Genomic DNA, 22617 nt, shown 5'->3' with positions numbered 1-22617 from the left:
GTTCTACATCTCGAGGGGTTGTCTGTATTTTGGCAGCAGGCTCTATCAAGATGTTGACAATGATTTGTGGAGTGCACCTGGGGATCCAGAGCTGGCTCATTGTATCCAAGAGGATGAGCCAACACCTGTCGTCTTGCTGATGGTAGCCTTCCACCATTGTCCTGGGAGATAGGGAGGAAAGGATTCATGAAGGAGGCTATTAGGAATTTTGGGAAAGGAAAACATTTGTACTGCCCTCTGCAGATGTGAATTGCCCAAGGGCCACATTACCCTTCGAGTGGTTCGAAGATGTTGCTCACCATGTCAAATGTTTTTAGGCAGGTACATACTGTATATACATTTGACCTCTGAAAGGATGCAGCAAAATTTAAAAAAAGACACAAAGTGCTGGAGTACCTCAGATGGTCTGGCAGCAACACTGGAAAACATGGATACGTGACATTTCGGGTTGGTACCCTTCTTCAGACCTGACATGTCACCTATCTATGGTCTCCTGAGATGCTGCCTGACCCGCTGAGTTCTCCAGCACTTTGTGTCTTTATTTGTAAACCAGCATCTGCAGTTCCTTGTGTCCACAGTCAACTCAAGTTGAGTTTGTTGCCTTATGCACAAGCACAGTGAAGTACAGGTACAGTGAAATTCTTAAGTGCAGCAGCATCACAGGCACATAGTCTCAGACAACACATAAAGAACTACTTCTCTCCTGAGATGCTGCCTGACCTGCTGACTTACTCCAGCATTTTGTGAATAAATAAGTTATATATAAAGTCTGCAATGCAGTAAAATGAAGAAAATACTGTCCCAAAAGAAGCAAGACATTGGAGCAAAAAAGAATTTAATAAAAAAATTGGAATGTGATGTCTCTATGGTAAAACTGATGACCACTGATGACTCCCACTGGTTTGAGAACTCAATGCGTGAGAGCAGTCACTGACTTCAAGAACGGGTGTCAAATGGTACACCATCACACAACAATGGACGCTTAATTTATAAAGCATCATTAAGTGCAGAAATGTCTGACCTCTGAAGGATTCTTTGACTGTTATGTATCAGAACATAGAAAGTACAACGATATAGGTGAGAAACAAAATGTTAAAACAAAATGTTTATTTCAATTATAATGGATCTCAATGTTTTACATTCATTATTCTAAACACTTTACTAGCAAGTAACATTTTTGCAATGATCGGACTCCTGAGGTACTTGTGTTGTGTGCCAAACATCTAAGCTTAACAATGATATGCCAGATAAATAAATAATCCTCGTGCAGAAAGCAACCCAGCGATCTGATTCAGTGGCCCTCTTTCACAATCCTCTATTGTAATAAAGTTCATCTTCCGTTGTGGCTGATTGAATTAAAGGTTCTAGTTTGCTCCTGTTTATCTGAAATTAAAACAAAAATTACTTTGCTTTCTGATCTTGAGAGAAATAAAACACATTTACCTTGTAGAGAGCAATTCTATTTTTGCATAATTCTCTTTACTCCCTGCTAAGATCACCTCCAGCCCCCATTGAGATTTAGGTTTATTATTATTTGCCATAAGTCCTGAGGTACAGTGAAAAGGTTTGTTTTGCACGCTATCCAATCAATCAGATAATACCAAGCATAAATACAATTGTGATACTCAAGTATGATAGATAGATAGAGCAAAGGGGAAGATACAGAGTGCAGAATAAAAGTCTCAGTACTATGGGACAAATCATATGCAGCCATCTCTCGAGGACTTTGGTGAGACCACATTTGGTGTATTGCGTGCAGTTCTGGTTGCCCTTTACAGGAAAGATGTGGAGGCTTTGGAGAGGGTGCCAAGGAGGTTTACCAGAATGATGTCTGGATTAGAACGCTTCAGCTACAGAGAAAGGTTGCATAGACTCGGACTATTTTCTCTAAGGAACATCGGAGGTTAAGGGGAGACTTGATAGAAACTATGAGAGGCACAGAGAGGGTAGACAGAACTTTTTTCCCCCAGAGTAGATAGGTCCAACACTAGAGGGCATAGCTATAACGCGAGAGGAGGGTAGTTTAATGGAGATGTGAGGGACAAGTTTATTTTACACCGAGAGTGGTGGTGGCCTGGAACGTTTTGCCACGTGGTGGAAGCAGATACGATAGTGGTGTTTAAGAGGCTTTTGGATAGTCACGTGGAAGTGCAGGGAATAGAGGGATATGGATCATGTACAGATAGATGAGATCATTAACTTGGCATCATGTTCGGCACAAACATTGTGGGCTGAAGGGCCCATTCCTGAGCTGTACTGTTTCTATATCCTGATTTACGGTCGCACACGGTTTCAGGGACATTTGGTCTCCGCTGCTTTGTCACTTTGGTTAATGTCTACACCAAGAAATGGAGAGGTGGAGAAGGAATCTGCCATCCTGAGATTAGAAATTATGAGAGGCATCGATAGGGTAGACAAGTACAATAGATGGAGCAAAGGGGAAGATGCCAATCCTGAGATCAGAAATGTTGAGAGGCAGGGGGAAGACAGTCAAAACCTTTCTCCCCCAAGGTGGAAAGGTCCAACACTAGAGGGCAAAGCTGTAAGGTGAGAGGGGGAGTTTAATGGAGATGTGCGGGGCACATTTTGTTTTACACAGACAATGGTGGGAGCATTTTACTGGAAGGTTGTCAACCTATCTCACCTTCTTCCTTTTCCATGAGGGATATTGAAATCTGTGCCCGTTCTCCCAGAAAGCTCAGCATCAACAGCAGAGAACTGATGCCGCCTACATTTCTAAACTCTTCAAACCCAAATGCCTGTGTGTTCACATTAGATCCCCTGCGCTATACAATCTAAGCCCTGACGCCAGATATCACTGCATACCTTATTATCCGGAGCCACTGAAAGTAAGCCCAATTCAAATTCCTTTGTGACCACCTCATCTTCCCTTCCATTTCCTCATTAGATGGATATGCCTCATATTAATTGAGGCCCATCCTACTTTCAATTCAAAAGATGAGGAGTTCCACTCCCTATCAAATCATGCTGTTGCGTTTTTCAATACATTAAGTACAGATTTCTCAGTTAGATCTGCCGTGGATTTGACTTTTACTTTTCTCAAGGTTGCTATAACTAAATACTATCTTTCAATCCAATGGAAGGTATATGAGACTTAATGTGTTCGGTTCATTATCACCCTTGCATCTCCTCCCCACTCATGTTATGGGCACACATCAGTGGAATGCAGGATTTTCTGCGTCAGCCACTCTTTGCAGCTGCTAGCGTTTACAGCAGCAGCATCAAGGGAGTGAAAGAGGCTGCAAACAGCATGTCTCCTTGAAACCCTTCATAAACATGTACAATGCCCGGGGAGGTTAGAGCGAGACAAATGCAGCATGCTGCCATCATGACATTTGTTCCCACAGCAAGAAGCTGTTGTCTCTCAAAGTGAACAGATGACAACAATAATCAGCTAGCATATTAAACACAAATCTAATAACACAGGCACCTTGTGTTTTACGTGGCGGTTACGTTCCTGAAAAGCTGCGGCAATTCAAAAACGCGTAAATTAAACATACAGGTTTTAAATATTTAGACAGGCATAAATTTGAGTGTGTTATTTCAAAAATACAGCGCGTAAATTAGGCTTTGGTATTAATTTAAAAAGCGCATTATTTTTAAAAAAGACGTATAAATCAAACACGTGTAAAATGCGAGGTGCCTGGATGGAGAACAAATCTGACAAAATCCCGCAAGAAAATCCTGTTGGAAACTATCGGTGACAATTAAGGGAAACTATTAGTTCAAGAGGATTAAAGCACAAATTAACAGGACAAATGGTAGACGTTATACTCAGGACATACCTTCCCCATCTGAGGATACAGGCTGAAGGAAATGGGAACCATTAATCCTAGGGTCAAGATCGTGGCGATATGGCCAATAGGAGCTAAAGCAAGTGGAAATCTTCTTCTGAAATTTGTCCTAGAATGAAAGTGCACAATGATAATTAAAATATGTGTAAAATTGCTATGTCTAATATGTAAAACTGCCACGGAGACCCATCGAGTGCTCGATGACCATTGATTGTCAGTTCACACCAGTTCTATGTTATCCCACTTTTTCATGCACTCCGTACAAACTAGGGATATTTTACAGAGGCCAATAAATGTACAAACCCATACATTTAGTTAATTGACTGACACGTGTGAAACGTCACAAAAAAGAAAAGGTTTCAAAGATATAGTTACTGAAGTGCTATCATCTTGGAACTCAAATGCTGCACCACTAATTGGCACAATGAGTTTGTAGTTGTCAATCTCCATATTGAGAGTAGACACAAAAAGCTGGAGTAACTCAGCGGGTCAGACAGCATCTCTGGAGAAAAGGAATAGGTCACATTTTGGGTCAAGACCCTTCCAAGGGTCTGAATATGGGTCTCAACCCAAAACATCACCTATTCTCAAGAGATGCTGTCTGACCTGCTGAGTTACTCCAGCTTTTTGTGTCTACTTTCAGTTTATACCAACATCTGCAGTTCCTTCCTCCACACTGAGAGTTCCGGGTGTTAACCACAGTTTTGTGGGGAACACGATACACTGGATAGGATTATTCTTGCAAGCAAGGGTGGACAATTAGAGAAAAGTCATCCCAGGCACTTCTCAACAGTGGTGGGAGATCGGGAGCGGATCTTCTACGGAATCAAGGGATATGGGGAAAAAGAAGGAACGGGGTACTGATTCTGGATGATCAGCCATGATCACATTGAATGGCGGTGCTGGCTCAAAGGGTCAAATGGCCTACTCCTGCACCTATTTTCTACGTTTCTATGTTTCTTCCCGTTGCTTTTTGTCTGCTGCAGAAAAGCTAAAAAAGATGAAGGTAGCATAAAATGTAGAAAATAAAATAAAATTGACTATTTGAATGGGCGAGGGAGTTTTTTCCCTTCACAAGTTTCTCACATTTATAACTGACAGGAGAAGAATGTGGGGAGACATTACACTGTACCTCAAAAGTAGCGGAATAAAATTTTCAGAATATTTCATACCTTTGTAAACAGCTGACAATCATGTTTGGTGCAGCAGCTGTGGTTCCAATTAATACTGCTCTGGAAACTGCTGTGTCTTTAACTGCCTAAAAGAGAAAATAAACTTGAATGATTCTTACACTAATTTTATAGTCAAGGAAGGATGCAACTATTAAAGCCTTTTGCATGCGTTCTCCATGCTCACTTGACTCTTTATAATATTCAAACATAACATCTGTAGATTATTGTGAACGTCATGAAGAGTAGTCAGGCAATTTGTGCTTTATTTCCCTCTGTAATCTAGGGAAGTCAAAGATAGTAGGGATAGGTTAAGGTGCTAAAAAACCCCACACAAAGTGTTAGAGTAACTCAGTCTAAAGAAGGATCCTGACCTGAAACATCATCTATCCATGTTCTCCAGAGATGTTACCCGACTACCTGACCCACTAAGATACTCCAGCACTTTGTGTCTTTTTTTGTAAGTCTGAAAGGTCCCAACCCGAAACATCACATATCCATGTTCTTCAGAGATGTTACCTGACCTGTTGAGATATTCCAGTATTTTTCGCTTTTTTTTGTGAACTGCAACTCCTTGTTACTACATTAAAGTGCTCAAGTTTGCACTATCAATCTGTAAGACGCAGAGGATGCAGATATATGGATCATGTGCAGGTAGAGATTAGTTTAACATGGCATCATGTTCGACATGGACAATGTGTGCTGAAGGGCCTGTTCCTCTGCTCTATTGTTCTATGCCTATGTGTCACGACTAATCTGGTCACTGATCAACTCTACTCACCACCTATGCCCATATAACCCTTAATCCTTTGGAGATGAACTCTCTGATCTCTCCATATTGAAAATATTTCTTGAAACATCATCTATCCATTTTCTTCAGAGATATTACCCGACTACCTCTCCCACTGAGATACTCCAGCACTTTGTGTCTTTTTTTAATAAGTCTGACGAGATTTTCCAAAGATTCATAACCGAGTGAGAAGAGATTACTTCTCATCTCACCTTGTCCCAGATGGGGATTTTTATCCAGTTTTTATGCTCCACCAGTGGAATTGTTCTGTCAACCCCTCAGAACCGAACAGACTTCAAAAAGTTTGCATCTCATTCTTCTCAGCTCCTGGGATTAGCAAATTTATTCAATTCATCCTCACAAATCAAACCCTTTATCCCAGGAATCGATCGGGCATTATTGAGTTAATGTGGATTTGGAACCTGGAACTTTGTTCTTTTTTTCTGGTTTACTTCATGTAATGACAGGGATGTAAATGGCTGGAGTTTGCACACCAAATAAATGGCAAATTATTTTTCCCTTGTCATTCAAGAGCAAATTCCTCCTGATTCTAGCTTGAAAATTGATTGTAATTTAACAAAATGCCGTGGCAAGCTCTGGACTCACAACTTAGTCTGTGTGTCCGGGATAAACTAGCCTTACCTTAGTTCCAGCTATCTGTGAGACTCCTACGACATTTCCATTTTTATCTGTAACTTCAACACCTTTCTCAAATTCGGATCCTCGGACTACTGCCACGTTGAAAGCACTGGCAATCGCTGAAGGAGGGAGAGAACCACAATCAAAACTAGCCCTAAAGAAGTACGACAATCGAAAGCTTCAGATGACAAAGTTTGCCTCATTCTACCAATCCTTCCTCAGTGTATAATCTTAAAAGACTGATAGACACCATTATCTTACAGCTAATCAAGCTTGGGATTTCCATGGTGAAAAACTCCCACGAGAATTACCTTGGTTCTTCATAAGTTCATAAGTTATAGGAGCAGAATTAGGCCATTTGGCCTATCAAGTCTACTCAGCCATTCAATCATGGCTGATCTATCTTTCCCCCTCAACCCCATTCTCTTACCTTCTCCCCACAATGCCCGACATCCTGTTTTCTAATAATGATACGAAGGCAGAGGAGCAAAAAATGACTCCCCAGCCATCGAACTCCACTTCAACCTTAATCCCGGCAATGAGACATTGGGCGATTGAACTTGTTCCACAAGTACACGACCAATTCTTTCCAATCAAAATCCAAAGGCAGTAACATAATTTGGAGGGCAGAAACAAAGACCTGCAGATGCTGGTTTACACAAAAGGACACAAAGTGCTGAATAGATGATATTTTGGATTGGGGCTTTTCCTCAAACTTAGGGTGCAGCAGACTGACCCTCTCCTTGTTGTGTTTATGAAATGTCAAACTTCCTAGCCTGACTTACAACAGAAAAGAAACACAAAGCATAAACTTAAAGTTTACACTGAGTGTAGGCCAAACCACTGTGATGCAAACACAAAGAGCTGGAGGAACTCAGCAGTTGATGCAGCACCTCGTGTGGGAATGGACAGACAATGTTTTGGGTCAGGACTCTTCTTCAGACTGAAAGGAGGAAGGGGTGGATAGCTGGAAAAGACGGGGGATGGGCAGAGGCAAAGCCCGGCAGCATCTGCAGTGTGCTGTACCTTGTGATAATACTGTTTTTCTATATTAATGTGGCCCTCCTGTTAAAGCTATAAACTGTGCCATTTCAATGGGTGGATATGAATGATGTACCCATAATACAGGAATGCGTAATACAGGAATTTTCAGAAAACGGGGCTTCCCCTCCTCCATTATAGATGAGGCTCTCACTAGGGTCTCTTCTACATCCCGCAGCTCCGCTCTTGCTCCCCATCCCCCCACTCGCAACAAGGACAGGATCCCCCTCGTTCTCACCTTCCACCCCACCAGCCAGCGGATCCAACATATCATCCACCAACATTTCCGTCACCTACAACAGGACCCCACCACTGGCCATATCTTCCCATCCCCTCCCCTCTCTGCATTCCGCAGAGACCGTTCCCTCCGCAACTCCCTGGTCCACTCGTCCCTTCCTACCCAAACCACCCTAACCCCGGGTACTTTCCCTTGCAACCGCACGAGATGCAACACCTGTCCCTTTACCTCCCCCCTCAACTCCATCAAAGGACCCAAACATTCTTTCCAGGTGAGACAGAGGTTCACCTGCACCTCCTCCAACCTCATCTATTGCATCCGCTGCTCTAGATGTCAACTCATCTATATCGGCGAAACCAAGCGCAGGCTCGGCGATCGCTTCGCTGAACACCTGCGCTCGGTCCGCATTAACGCCACTGATCTCCCGGTGGCCCAGCACTTCAACTCCCCCTCCCATTCCCAGTCTGACCTCTCTGTCATGGGCCTCCTCCAGTGCCATAGTGAGGCCCGCCGGAAATTGGAGGAGCAGCACCTCATATTTCGCCTGGGCAGTTTGCGGCCCGGTGGTATGAACGTCGACTTCTCCAACTTCAGATAGCTCCTCTGTCCCTCCCTTCCCCTCCTCCTTCCCAGATCTCCCTCTATCTTCCTGTCTCCACCTATATCCTTCCTTTGTCCCACCCCCGACATCAGTCTGAAGAAGGGTCTTGACCCGAAACGTCACCCATTCCTTCTCTCCCGAGATGCTGCCTGACCTGCTGAGTTACTCCAGCATTTTGTGAATAAATCGATTTGTACCAGCATCTGCAGTTATTTTCTTATACAGGAATGCAATACTTTCTTTCCCTGCCTACAGTGGATGCTTCTGAGAATATGCAACTGGAGCTGGTGCAGAGGGAAGCCAGTCTGCAATGTACTCTCTAATCAATCTTTCATAGCACTTGCGATTCACAAGAACCTTGACCCCAAAACTTTGACTTTGCCTATCTGACTGCTTTAACCAGCTATGCACTTGCCAAATAACTGGAAAAGATATGGTCAAGAGGGCTGCAAAACCCTCCAAATCATGGCAGCTTGTGAACCGACATCCATGTCCTCTCCCAGGCCAGCATCCCTCATAACACTAACACAAGTCCAAGGGTCAAGCCATAATCGTTGTCCATTAGCCACCGTACACCCAAAATATATATTTTGCATTCCAAGCCTCAGCATGACAAGAGATGATCAAGTGGACAGTTGAAATGATTCAAGGATATTTTAAAAGCCAGTAGGATAAACAGGGTGTATTCAGAATGATATTGAGCACCTTGAGTCCATTTGCAGGGAAAAATCTGCAGCCCACCCCATACGAAAGAAGGGGCGCGTGATCTCTTCCCCCCACAAACCTGCTCATCCCATCAAGCAGTGGCTGCCCATTTGTGGGCTGCACGCTAGCTTCGTCAGCCATTTCAGAACCCACAGAACCAGAGCAAAAACAAGTCACGTTCGATCCCTCGCGATCACCCATGAAGAAGCAGCAGCATGCTTACCAAGTACAGGAACTGGCAAGATCTTTCTGAAGAGAGCGTACATTGCTGGACTATTTAAACTGTATCGGGATACAACAAACTGAGGTAAAACCTAAAACAAAACATGAACACAGGTCATTCCAAATAACATCTACAAATCTAAATTCAACAAAGAATGCAGGAGTGAGAGTTAAAGAGCTGCAGTGAATTTGGACTTATTACACAATGGCAATCCATGGTGAGTGTACTTGCACACAAGATGAGGATCGGACACCCAAATTTTTAAACAATTATTCTATTTTGCAAAGCTTACACATGTGAATGTGGATTTGTTTGGCCACTGAAAGCCTTTCCTTCAACAGTGGAATGATCATATCACACTCACACCTTCAACACATGCTGAGCATGGGAAAGATTAACATGCACAGATAAGTGACTTTGGACTTTAGATTTTAGAGATACAACGTGGATACAGGCCCTTCGGCCTACCGAGTCCTTGCCGACTAGCGATCACCCCTTACACTAACACTATCAACACACTAGGGACAATTTTACAATTTTTACTGAAGCCAATTAACCTACAAACCTGTATGTCTTTGGAATGTGGGAGGAAACTGGAGAAACAGAAACCCAGAGAAAACTCACACAATCACAGGGAGAACATAGACATACAGACAGCGCCCGTAATCAGGATTGAATCCGGGTCTCTGGCGCTGTGATGGCAGCAACTCTACCACAGTGCCACCTTTGGTGGGATTATTAACTGCTTGACAGCAAATCACCCAAAGCCACAAATAAAGCCACAGTTATTAAATGACAATTTGAAATTTGTTGAAGAAATTTTAAGAATACCAATTCTTGCTGACCTTCTACCTCATTGTAGTCCAAAAAGATATAATGGTTGAGGTTATTTTAGTTTAGAGATACAGCATGGAAACAGGCCCTTCGGCCTATCGAGTCCGCGCCAACCATTGATCCCCGTACACTAGCACTATCCCACATACTTGGGACAATTTACAATTTTTACTGAAGCCAATTAACCTACAAACCTGTACCTCTTTGTAGTGTGGAGGGAAACCGGAGCACCCGGAGAAAACCCACGAGGTCATCAGGATAACGTGCAAACTCCAAACAGACGGATCTCTAGTGGTCAGGACTGAACCCGGGTCTCGGGCGCTGTAAGGCAGCAACTCTACCGCTGTGCCATTGTACCGCCGTTATGCTAAGTAAGGATAACTGTTTTATTTTTATGCACTAAGTATAAATTTGCTAACTAAGGCATGCCTCAGTACCATAATTGTCAAACCATTTCATCAGATAATTCTTCATAAAAAAACTTATTATTCTGATTACATACTCCCAAACATGTTGTGTAGGCCACAGCTCCGATCAGAAGGAGAAATTTATTTAGAGGCATTTTTTCATCCTAAAAAAAAACGAAACAATTTTGTAAAGCATTACCTTAGGTCAAATATAATACAAAAAATAATGAACAAAATACTGCTTTTTGAAATGTCTTAGCTGTTTTCAAAATTAGCTGTAATTCCATATTCAGAAATGTTTACAAAAAGACAGGAGGGATCTGAATTATTTCAAGACTGAAGTAAAGAGATAAAGTGAATAACTATGTTTGGAATAAAAGATTTTGTTCCAAGTTAATGTGTTATTTTCCTAAACATCTTGCCTTGGCTCAAGACACTTCAGCTTTCATCTGCCATCCACCATTTCCCCCCATTTAATTTAGATTCCCCCTCATCTGTGAAAGCAGGCCCCTCACCACTTGCACTAATACCCGGTATTATCAAGGAGGGGTTTGCAAGGTTGGCAGCATTGAATATGCTTTGGTCACAACCAAGTCACGGCAACTTCCTCATAAATCTTCTCTGCACTCTTTCCATCTTAATGACATCCTTCCTATAGCAAGGTGACCAAAACAGTGCATGGTACTCCAAGTATGGCCTCCTGCACAACTTCAGTTTCGTTTAGTTTAGAGATACAGTGCAGAAACAGGCCCTTCGACCCACTGAATCTGCGCCGACCAGCAATCCCCACACATTAAAACTATCCTACACACACTAGGGACAACTTACATTTATACCAAGCCAATTAACCTACAAACCTGTATGGCTTTGGAGTGTGGGAGGAAACCAAAGATCTCGGAGAAAACCCACACAGGTCACAGGGAGAATATACAAACACCGTACAGACAAGCACCCATAGTTAGGATCGAACCCGGGCCTATGGCGCTGTAAAGCAGCAACTCTACTGCTGTGCCATCGTGCCGCCCTACTGTAAGATAAACTAGGCAAGATTGCAGATTTCCATCATTAAATGGAACATGAATTAACAATTTGGGGGGGGGTTTACAATTTTTTCCCCAACAATCCATAATCAAAACATTCTGAAGTCAATGTACAATATTAAAGAAACCATATATATAACTCAAGCTGAAAAGAATGACACTTACTTTACAGGTGGTTTTATTTCCATTTGCTAAGTTGTATCCCGCACTGTATGACTGAAAGAGTAGCTACAGAAGACAATAATATTATAACATTCTCTACTGACCAGTCTTTGTTAAGTTTTATACAGTAATCATTTTAAATGTACCTATTACATACATTACATTACTCAGAGCTTGCAGACTGATGGGAGAAATCCAAGAATCAGGTGTATTTTCTGGTTTGGGTATTTTTTAAAAATGATCATAATGATGGTCCCTGTAATGAAGAACTTTGCAATCGAGACTCTTTAGGTCATACACCATGGGTTGAGACATCAGTATACTCTTCATCAGACTATCTTGTTATATGCATAGTGCAGGGGTGGGCTGGCTGGCTGGCTCTCTGAGCCTCCCTTACATTCATCAAGGAAATGGCTGATTCATTAGTTTCGTTTAGAGTTTTCGTTTTAGCTTAGAGAAATAACAGGGAAACAGCCCCTTCAGCCCACTGAGTCCAAGGTGACTAACGATCACCCATCACACTAGTTCTATGTTACCCCACTTTCCCATCCACTCCATACACAAGAGGGGCAATTTACAGCGGCCATTTAACCTACAAACTCCCCACGTCTTTGGGATGTGGGTGGAAACCGGAACACCCGGAGGAAGCCCATGGTCACAGGGAGAACGTGCAAACTCCACACAGACATGACCCGAGGTCAGGATCAAACCCGCGCCTGTGGCGCTGTGAGGCAACTGTAAGGCTCTGGAACCAAGGGTGATGGAAAAATTGGAAAAATCGGTGGTGTACCTGTATAAGATTCTTCATGTCTGCAGATCTAATGAAAACTCTGGGTCAACTTCTACCTCCCTATGCTCATCCTTCTGTCTCTTTCCACATTTCTACTGATTCAGTAAGTGATTTTGATTTGCTTATTATCTTGCTGTCTTTTAAATATTTTGCTTTTTAAAAACACTTTCATTTTCTGTCAGTCACCCTTTCGACCAGAACATTTTCAAGTGGTGAGTGCTTAATCTCAGTTGATAGTTCCCACTGAACCTCATGTTATTTGCACAGATTTCATATCAGCAGGATAATCCCATCCAGGAACATTATTACCTGGCAAAGCAAAGCTGGTTTCATCCTCTTGTGAGGCAGAAGTATTGCTATAATCTAAAAATAAAGGAGAATTAGATCAATAAGAAATGAATATCACTGACCTTCGAGAAAATTTATTGAGTATCTAATTTTAAGTTCAGGGAAAGTATCTGCATTTGAAGTGTTTTAATAAACTTGTTGGAAGGTTAACAAGAAACTCCCCTAAAATCTTAAAATAAGAATGTTATTTAGAGCCATAAAGTCGTAATGTTGGACACCTTCTGCCCACCTATGCTGAACCTTTTGCCCACCTACACTAATCCGGCTTGGTCTGTGTCTTTCTATGGCTTGCCTATTAAAGTGCTACCTATATTACTCCACCATCTCTTCTGGCAGCAGGTTCCTGATATCAACAACTCTGTGTGAGGAAAAAAAAATCCTTTGAAATCCCCTTTGAAACTCCTTCCTCTCATCTCAACGAATATCCTCTTCGTTTTGATATGTCTACTGTGAGAAAAAGTTTCTATCTACCTTATCTATCTATGCTTCTTATAAATTTATATAAGTCCCTCTGGCCATCCCTTAGCCTGATTCACTCTTAGGAAAATAAATCCAGCCAATCTCTCCCCATATCCAAAGTCTTCCAATCCACTAAACATCCTGACCAGGCTTGCCTGCACTCTCCCCAATACAGCCACGTTTACTGCAGAGCAGCATAAATTTAGAAACTAAAATATTATACTAGCTTACACAAAACCACCAATTGGCTGATGCTCATTCAAACTATTTCGGAAGTGTGAAGAAAAGGCGCTCATGACAGTTTGTGCCCTTGAATGAAATGCTGACCCATCGATTTTCAGTACCTACCAAAGGACTGGCAAATGGTGTGAATGCTGGTGGAGAGAGCAAAAGAGAAACCATAAATAGTTTGACACTTATTTGCTAAGTTACATCTCATGCATCTCAAAACATTGCATACAGGACCACCAACGATTTTCCGGCAACTGATGGTCCAGCACCTCCTTTAATCCGGACAAAATTACGAGAGCATTGTGTGAGGCGGCAGTCTTGAAACTCCTGAAAGAGTTAAATATTTACTTCTTTGTTCATTGTTCATTCTTTATGTAAGTTTCCAGCAGTCCGTGGCACTTTAGAAACATGGGAGTGGTATAATTAGTGGGTCAGAGGTGTATTGGTGAATTATTATGACGTGACCTCTGTCGGTCCTGCAAAATGGAGAATCCGGCAAGGCTCTGGATCCAAGGGTGCTGGAAAATCAATGGTGTGCCTGCATTTTACATTCTGTTCGCATGCAAATTATTTTGCAAAAGCAAGACTTTCGTGATTATTCTTGTTTGACCATGGCAAACAGCTTTGGATTTAGAAGGTATTGCCAACCAACCGAAAACCTCCTCTTGTTGCTCTTGTAGCGATACTTGCCAACAGGAACTAGATTTTTTTGGTTGGGACTGAATCACCTTTAGTGTGTTCCAGACTACCCCAGGGCAATGTAGCGAGAAATCGTTGCTAATCTTAAAGAAGACTGCAAGAGGGTGAATACATGGTTTAGTTTAGTTTAGTTTATCATTACATGTACTGGTGTACAGTGAAAAGCTTTTTTGTTGCATGCTATCCAGTCAGCAAAATGACTATACATGATTACAATCAAGCCATCCAGTGTACAGATGCAGGAGAAAGGGAATAACATTTAGTGCAAGATAAGGTCCAGTAAAGCCCAATTAAAGATAGTTCGAAGGTCTCTAATGGGGTAGATGGCAGATCAGGATCGCTCTCCAGTTGGCGAGAGGTCAGTTCAGTTGTCTGGTAACAGCTGGGAAGAGACCGTTCCTGAATCTGGAGGTATTCATTTTTACATTTTTTGTACCACTTGCCTGATGGGAGGAGGAGAAGAGGGAGTGACAGGGGTGAGATTGGTCCTTGATTATACTGGCGGCATTGCCGAGGCAGTGTGAAGATTGGATGGAGTCAATGGAAGGGAGGTTGGTTTGCGTGATGGACTGGGCTGCGTCCACAACTCTCGGCAATTACATAGTGAATGATGTGAACAATGCTCACCTGAAACACGGAACACTGCCGGCACCACATTACCCGTGTCTGGATGAACTGCAGACTGAGGGACAGAGAGATAAAGAGATGGGGTTACGTTAGCTTCGTCACCACAGGGCAATGACAAAAATAGTTTGGGATTAAAACAAAATCATTAAACAATTGATATATGTAACAATAAGTGAATATATTAGGTACATTACAATTAAGACAGCCAATTCTATCCACAAGATATAAATAGTTGCAAAGATCAACACCAACACCTGTTATAAGTTGAGACATTGTGTTATCATTGGGGTTCTTGGAATGTTAGCCTTCATTTGCGAGAACTGGAATACTCAGTACAGGAAGGGATGTGTAGAAACGAACTGCAGATGCTGGTTTATACTGAAGATAAACACAAAGTGCTGGAGTAACTCAGCGGGTCAGGCAGCATTTATGGAGAAAAAGGGTGGGTGATGTTTCGGGTCAGGACAATTCTTTAGACTGGAAGTAGAGGGGAGGGAACTGGAGGCAGGAAAAGGCTAGAACAAAGAAGAGCCAGCAACAGATAACCAAGGAAGATGTCGTCCATAATGACCCATTGTTGACTGGGGAAGGGGTGATAACAAAGGGAGTCAGGAAGGGATTCTTGTTTCCATGGAACCCTAGTTATACCCCAGTGTTCTCTTATAGACACTGAACTGCTGGGAAGTGCAGGGCAAGTTAGTCAAGATTAACCTTGAGGGTTAAATATGAGAGTTGTTTTGTGAGGGTATGTTACATAAATCTTAGTTTTGTTTAGTTTTGTCACGTGTACAGAGAAAGCTTTTGTTGTGTGCTAATGATACCTAATGACATCCTTTCGAAGAGTAGTCATTTTTGTAATGCAAGAAACTAAGAGTCGTCTTCGTTGTTTGTCAGATCTTATTGTGTGCTGGGCAGATACCACGTTCAGTTGCACTCCATATGTGAATGCACTTCAAACCTAACTAAATGATCTTAAAAGGATGTTCCGAGAACGTGAAAGGTCAGTTCAATGTCAACTCGTTCGAACTAGAGAAGAGACACAAGGAACTTCTGATGCTGGTTAACAACAAAAGAATAAGAGTAACTCAGCGGGTCAAGCAGCATCTCTGGAGAACAGGGATAGGTGACGCTCTGGGTCTGGACCCTTCTTCAGCCTATCTAACCTCCCCCTCACCTGTATCCACCTATCGCTTGACAGGCTTTGCCCTATCCTTCCTCTCTTCGAGTTTTCTTCCCTCACCCTCCACCACGGTCAGTCTGAAGAAGGGCCTGACCCAAAACGTTACGTGTCCATGTTCTCCTGAGATGCTGCCTGACGCACTGAGTTACTCCAGTTACTTGTGTCTTTTTTTCTCATTGGACTTAAAATGTGGGATCAAACTGTCCATCCCAACCTGTTCGTATTGATATTCCGTTTTTGATATTAAAATTTTCAATCAGCACGATCTAATTATTGACTCATTCTGCTTATGATAAGTACCGCTAGTTTAGACTACTTTTGCTTACCAGGGTAAGTTTCACGGCTTCTTTAATCTGAAAGGGAAAAGGGGGAAGTCATTAATAAATGCACAAACCCATGAACACTAACCAAATAACAAAGTAAATAAATTGTACGAATGAAAAATCTAAGGGCATGTCTGCCTTTTGCCATGGATTGTTTTTGCTCGGAGAACATGGCTCACCTTCTCATCTTTCACCACTTCCTTCAGCTGGCTGCTCTGAAGCAGAGTGTGAGCATTTTCTATTTCCTCCTGTTTTAGTGATAAAGAAAGATTTGCATTTAATAAGCTCAACCGAAACATAGGCTTTGCTCACTGTCCTCCCCACTGCATTGTGGCAACAAAAGGCTAGGAGAGGAATCTGCCCCAGGTATGGATTTTAATCTTCAGATAGGAATACCCAATGTACTCAATGACAAAACAGATGCTACTTCAAGAAGCATCATACAGGTATAATCTTTACAACTTGATCCGAGTCTTGTAACTAACTTACAAAGACAAATAAATAGAACCATTGCAAAGTGAATTAAATCAAATGAAAAAGTTATATCTATCTTGTGATTTTCAGTTCCATTTTTTTTTAAAGGGCCAATCCATTCTTACACTCTTTAGTTTAATTTGGTTTAAAGATAAAGAATTTGCGCCGACCAGCGATCACCCATACACAAATTCTATCCGACACACAAGGGACAATGTACAGAAGCCAATTAACCTACAAAGCTGCACATCTTTGGAACGAGGCAGGAAACTGGAGCGCTCGGAGAAAACCAACGTGGTCATGGGGAGAACGCACAAACTCCACATGGACAGCAACCGTAGTCAGGATCGAACTCGGTCTCTGGCAATGTGAAGCGGCAGCTCTATCATTGTGCCACTGTGACGGGATTACCCTGAGGGCAGTGTTGGCAACGTTGCCTGGCTTTCACTCTAAAGCAAGGCAGGCCCCCCTGCATTGCTTACAGCAAATGAGATGGAATACCGTTCCCCCCACAGCCGCCAGGTAGAAATGAAAGTCCGGCCGCATCACCTAAACTGCCCTCAGAGTCGCACCAGCAGTGATAATGACAGGGTGATTGTACTCCTAGCAAGCAATAAATTATTGTACTGCCCAAATCAGGGTGCAGTCTCTTTAAGACCACTAAATGTAATCACTGTTAACACACCTCGTGAATGAATAAGAGTGTTTGTAACTAATGAGATATGCTTCAATATTGTCAAATGATTTATTACCCCCAAGTTGCCAATTGTCTCCCATTTCTTCAATGAAAATATGCTTTACAAAGCTTATCTTTTCACTTATTTCCATTATCTATGTGGGACATTGCTGTGTGCAAAGGAAGTTCCATAAAGCATAAGTTACCACAAGTATAGTTTACATCACAAGTGTTCGGGACTTCCCGAGCATCCAAGGTTTCTTTCCTTCAAGGTGCAGCTTTGTAGGACTTTGGTTTGGATGCATTTGGAGTATTGTGTGCAGTTCTGGTCGTCCCATTACAGGAAGGATGTGGAGGCTTTGGAAAGGGTGCAGAGGTGGTTTACCAGAATGATGGATGAGTTAGAGTGTGTTAGCTACAGGGAGAGGTTGGACAGACTTGGATTGTTTTCCCTGGAATGCCGGAGGTTGCGGGGCGTTTAGAATTTTGCGATACAGCTTGGAAACATGCCCTTCAGTCCATGCCGATCAATGATCACCTGTGCACATGTTCTGTGTTATTCCACTTTGTGACATGATAGAATCTCGAATTATGAGACGCATAGATAGGTAGAGAGTCAGAACCTATTTCCTAAGATAGAAACATCAAATGCTGGAGGGCACAGCTTTACAGTCCGAGGGGCAGCATACCAGGCTTCTTTGCCTCAAGATGCAGCTCGATCAGACTTTGGTTACGCTGCATTTGGAGTATTACGTGGAATATTAAGGCGTGTTTGAAGAAGATGTGCGGGGCAAGTTTTATTTTCACACAGAGGGTGGTGAGTGCCTGGAACGCGCCGCCAGGGGTGGCGATGGAGGCAGATACGATAGTGGCATTGAAGAGATTTTTGAGTGGGCGCATGAATATGCAGGGAATGGAGGGATATGGATTATGTGGAGGCAGATAAGGGTTGGGCTTGGGATCATGTTTAGCACAGACATTGTGGGCTGAAGGGCCTGCTCCTGTGCTGTACTCTTATGTGTTGCATGAGTACCATAGTAGGTCAAGGCTCCATCCCAGGCCAACAACCCACGGGCCCGTGGAGAACCAGGACATTTGTGAATCCATGGGGTTCAAAATAGGAGGATGGAGCCACTGGTGGTCTGGTAGTAGAGGGACCGGGGTAATGTCACCAGCCCCTTCAAGGTCGGCTGCAGGAGGCACCCCTGGGTCACAAAGGCGGTTGGGCAAGGAGAGGGACGTTGGTTTGTAGGCCGAGCTGGTTGAGGGCAATGGAGGAGGCCCTGTAGCAGCCTGGGGCTTACCTGGATCCAGTGTATTGAGCACGTGGACCGGACTTTGGGGAGCGAGAGGGAAATGTCACTGTGCAGTGCGTATGTGACAACCATTGAAGCCCTTCCCACTGTTCTCTCACTGTCAGTTAAGGAAGAGAAGATGGCATGAACTCCAGCTCTGGCAACAACACACACCTGTGTAGACACAAAATGCTGGAGTTACTCAGAGATTCAGGAAACATCTCTGGAGAAAAGAAAACGCTGACGTTTTGGGTTGAGACCCTTCTTCAGAGCTACGTCTCCACCTGAAACGTTACATATTCCTTTTCTCCAGAGACGTTGCCTGACTCACTGAGTTACTGCAGCATTTTGTGTCTATCTTCAGTGTAAACCAGAATTTGTAGTTCCTTCCAATACACAACCGTGTGTTTTATTTGTAAGGATAAAACTGGGTGTTTTATTTTTGTGGAGGATCATAGCCAGCAAAAACTATCGGTGGGATGCCATCGATCTCCAACAGTATAATTATCGTTGCTGGTTTTCAACATATTCAAAACTCTTTAGTAAAACTAAACCATCATTGTCCAGGTTAGAGTGTACATTTTTAGATAAAGCTCTGCTTACATTTGATGCCAGTAATGTTGTAGGATCCAAGATATCCACCGATTGAAGAAACCTATGGAGGAAAGACTAAAGAACACAACAGTCAAACTAATGGCATAAAATAACATCAGCAAAAATATATTAATAAAGTGACAAGTTGCTTATTATTGTGCAGATTTAGCAGCTTCTTTTCCTGATGACCTACTTAGCAGGTTTGCAAGAACATATTCACTTTCTGGTGTCTCTGTAGGTCCTGCCATTGTTGGTCTACCTAAATGGCAACACCTCACATTTCTCAGTATTAAATTCCAATAACCATTGTGTAGGAAAACAACTGCAGATGTTGGTACAAAATCGAAGGTATCACAAAATGCTGGAGTAACTCAGCGGGTCAGGCAGCATCTCAGGAGAGAAGGAATGGGTGACATTTCCGGTCGAGACCCTTCTTCAGACTGATCCTGCTGCAATGTTTGACAACAATCTGGGGCAAGTGGGGCAGACCCCATCACTATCTACAATACCACCCACCCTTGTGTCATCTGCAAACTTGCTAATCATGTCCATATACGTTCTCATCCAAATCATTGATATACACGACAAACAGCAACGAACCCTGAGGCAAACTACTAGTCAAACGCCTCCAGTCCAAAAATTGTTTACATTGTTACACCTGAATCTTTTAATTAATCAGTATCAGATGGAGCAGTGCACAAATATAAAAACCTCTTCATGTAACAAATTGTTGCAAGGAATACATCATTTGTAAAGTAACCTTCTAAATCTGAGTAAGAGATGGAGGTAGAGCAAGGGGAAGTGGTTAAAGAGAGGATCAGACAGTTACAGTAAAAAGTGTTTTCTTTCTCTCATAGGGGAACAGACAAAAGACCCAGATAGGTTGTGACAGTGTGGACACCCCGGCAGACCCGAGGAGGAATTTCTTTAGCCAGAAGGTGGTGAATCGGTGGAATTCATTGCCACAGACGGTGGTGGAGGCCAGGTCATTGGGTATTTCTAAAGTGCAGATTGATAGGTTCTTGATTAGTAAGGGCATCGAAGATTATGGGGAGAAGGCATGAGAGTGGTGTTGAGGGGGAAAAATAGATCAGCCATGATCGAATGGCAGAGCTGATTTAAGTGGGCCAAATGGCCTAATTCTGCTCCTATGTATTATTATTGGTAGCGAGTGTTGTCCTCCAATATGCTTCTGAAATCTGGATGACAACAGGAATAATTGATCTGGAGAGGATACCAATGCTTGCTATACATTCAACTACAGATCACTTTGCCAATAGGAGCACCTACATCAGGATGCTATTCGTTGACTACAGCTCGGACCTCAACAGCATCAATATGAAATAAGCTCATTCCTAAGCCTCTACTCCTTAGCCTTGAGGCCGCCACATGTAATTGTCTGCTGGACTTGCTTTCTGGTAGACTTCAGATTGACACAAAAAGTTGGACTAACTCAGCGGGACAGGCAGCATCTATGGAGAGAAGGAATGGGTGACGTTTTTGGGTTGAGACCCTTCCCCCTCTGGTAGACTTCCATCAGTTAGAATTGGTCATTTAACATTTCTTCCACCTTCAACACTGGTGTCCCTAGTGTTGTGTTCTCGGTGCCCTGCTCCAATCCCTCAGCACGCATGACCATGTGGTCAAGTTGAGCACCAAATCGATCTTGAAGTTTGCCGACGTTACCACATTTGTTGGTTGGATCTCAACCATGAAGAGGCCGAATTCAGACACCAACATCAGTGTTCTCTCCCAGGCAACATCCCCAGCACAGAGGCACTAGTCAGGTGTGTTAGGCAAGCTATATTGTTTACCCAATACTTTCCTGGTGATTCTGAGGAATTTCTGGCTTATTACTGTCAAAGTTGAGAAGAAGCCTTCAGGAAGTATTCTTAATTGTTAACTGTATGTTTGTGTTGTCGTTTGTGAGCGGAGCACCAAGGCACATTCCTTGTATATGCATACTTGGCCAATAAATGCATTCATTCATTATCAAGATCATATGTTATGGGCATGTACATGTCTGTGTACATATATCATATATCATATATATACAGCCGGAAACAGGCCTACATGGTAACACGAACACACTGCCTCGCAATCTACTCAGCTTCTATCCTATTAGCTACATCCTACCTCATCTGTGAAAAATCTGCCAGCCCCGCATTAGCTTTGTCAGTTATCTCAGAACCCGCAAACCATCCTTTGCCCTGGAAGATGCTGCAAACTCAAAGCTAAGCCATGGAGGGATTTACCAATGCAAGATGCAGATTTTGGAACCTGTGCATTAAAGGAGAATGTTTCAGGTGGGCAAGATCCAAAGGAAGGGTAGCTGTAATATAAAGACATCCTGCAAACAACAAAGGGTAAGAATTAAAGCTTCAGTTACGATGAATAACCTATAGGGTCCGAAGAAGGGTCTGGACCCGAAACGTCACCCATTCCTTCTCCCCAGGGATGCTGCTTGTCCCGCTGAGAGTTACTCCAGCATTTTGTGTCTGTTGGAGATATGAGTCAGTTACCTGTCCTTCCCTTCTCCATTGATCTACATTCCCTTCCATTGGATTCTGAGGAGACCATCAGTTGACCTCTGAGTTGCTCATCCCGCCCGGAGTGATTTGGCGGCGGGACCCAGGCGGCGGGGACGCGTTTGCAGGTGGCACCGGTCACCTTGGGAGAGGCGCAGGCTCTTTACCAAAGATACTGCCCTGCCCCGCGGCCGCCAAGCCTGGTCTCCGGCACCGCAATGCAGGCGCGGTCATGCAAGCTCGGCAATGCACGCAGAGTAATGCAACCTCGGCAATGCACGTAGAGTAATGCAAGCGCCGCCATACAGTGCCGCGCTGCACGCACCCGGGAGATTTATCCTCAGACACCATGAATACAAATGACACGTTAAAACACATTAAGCGGAGAGTGGATGTGCCTGCAGCGCCACCAGGCTGCTGGGAGGAGCGTGTCCAGCGCCGGCGGGAGGCACAGCCACTCTGGGGTGGAAGGTTGAAGCCCCGGGCTAACGGCTCGGTGTAGGGGAGGAGCGCAGCGCTGACAGCAGCGCCACCGTGCGGCCTGGAGGACCAGTCACCAAAGATACCAGAGGAGCAAGATAGACCACTCGACACTAGAAACCGTAGTATGTCATGGCGCCATTTTAGTAGGCAGAAACATTTAAAAAGAAAAATTGCAAAAATCTGTGAATTGATAGATGAGATATTTTCTGCATTTTAATGGTATCATCACACATACTGTGCCCCCAA

At 43.3% G+C, this 22617-nt stretch overlaps 1 protein-coding gene across 1 annotated transcript; it reads right to left on the bottom strand.

Moving 5' to 3' along the window:
• Nucleotides 1-864: 864 nt before the first annotated feature.
• sfxn4 (sideroflexin 4) lies at nt 865-22202 on the bottom strand. The gene is made up of 14 exons (XM_078413428.1): nt 21883-22202; nt 19370-19435; nt 16501-16569; nt 16325-16351; nt 14819-14873; nt 13610-13635; nt 12764-12817; nt 11668-11730; nt 10558-10626; nt 9222-9312; nt 6417-6532; nt 4988-5073; nt 3807-3924; nt 865-1383 (listed from the first exon to the last, which is right to left on the bottom strand). The coding sequence occupies exons 1-14, from the start codon at nt 21919-21921 to the stop codon at nt 1306-1308; spliced, it is 957 nt and encodes a 318-aa protein (XP_078269554.1). The 5' UTR covers nt 21922-22202; the 3' UTR covers nt 865-1305.
• Nucleotides 22203-22617: the final 415 nt, after the last annotated feature.

The sequence above is a fragment of the Rhinoraja longicauda genome, chromosome 16 (genome assembly GCF_053455715.1).
Source record: "Rhinoraja longicauda isolate Sanriku21f chromosome 16, sRhiLon1.1, whole genome shotgun sequence".
NCBI lineage: Eukaryota > Metazoa > Chordata > Chondrichthyes > Rajiformes > Arhynchobatidae > Rhinoraja > Rhinoraja longicauda.
The sequence above is the reverse complement of the archived record's forward strand: the minus strand, read 5'-3'. Positions and strand labels throughout refer to the sequence as shown.

What these genes read in the sequence shown, in the direction of transcription:
- sfxn4 (XM_078413428.1), bottom strand. Translation starts at nt 21,921, where the DNA reads ATGGAAGGGAATGTAGATCAATGGAGAAGGGAAGGACAG. An exon ending in CTTGCCAGTTCCTGTACTTG is followed by an intron (nt 6,533 to 9,221) that starts GTAAGCATGCTG and finishes TCCCTCCTTCAG; the next exon opens with CGATTGCCAGTGCTTTCAAC. An exon ending in CACAGATAGCTGGAACTAAG is followed by an intron (nt 5,074 to 6,416) that starts GTAAGGCTAGTT and finishes TTTCTCTTTTAG; the next exon opens with GCAGTTAAAGACACAGCAGT.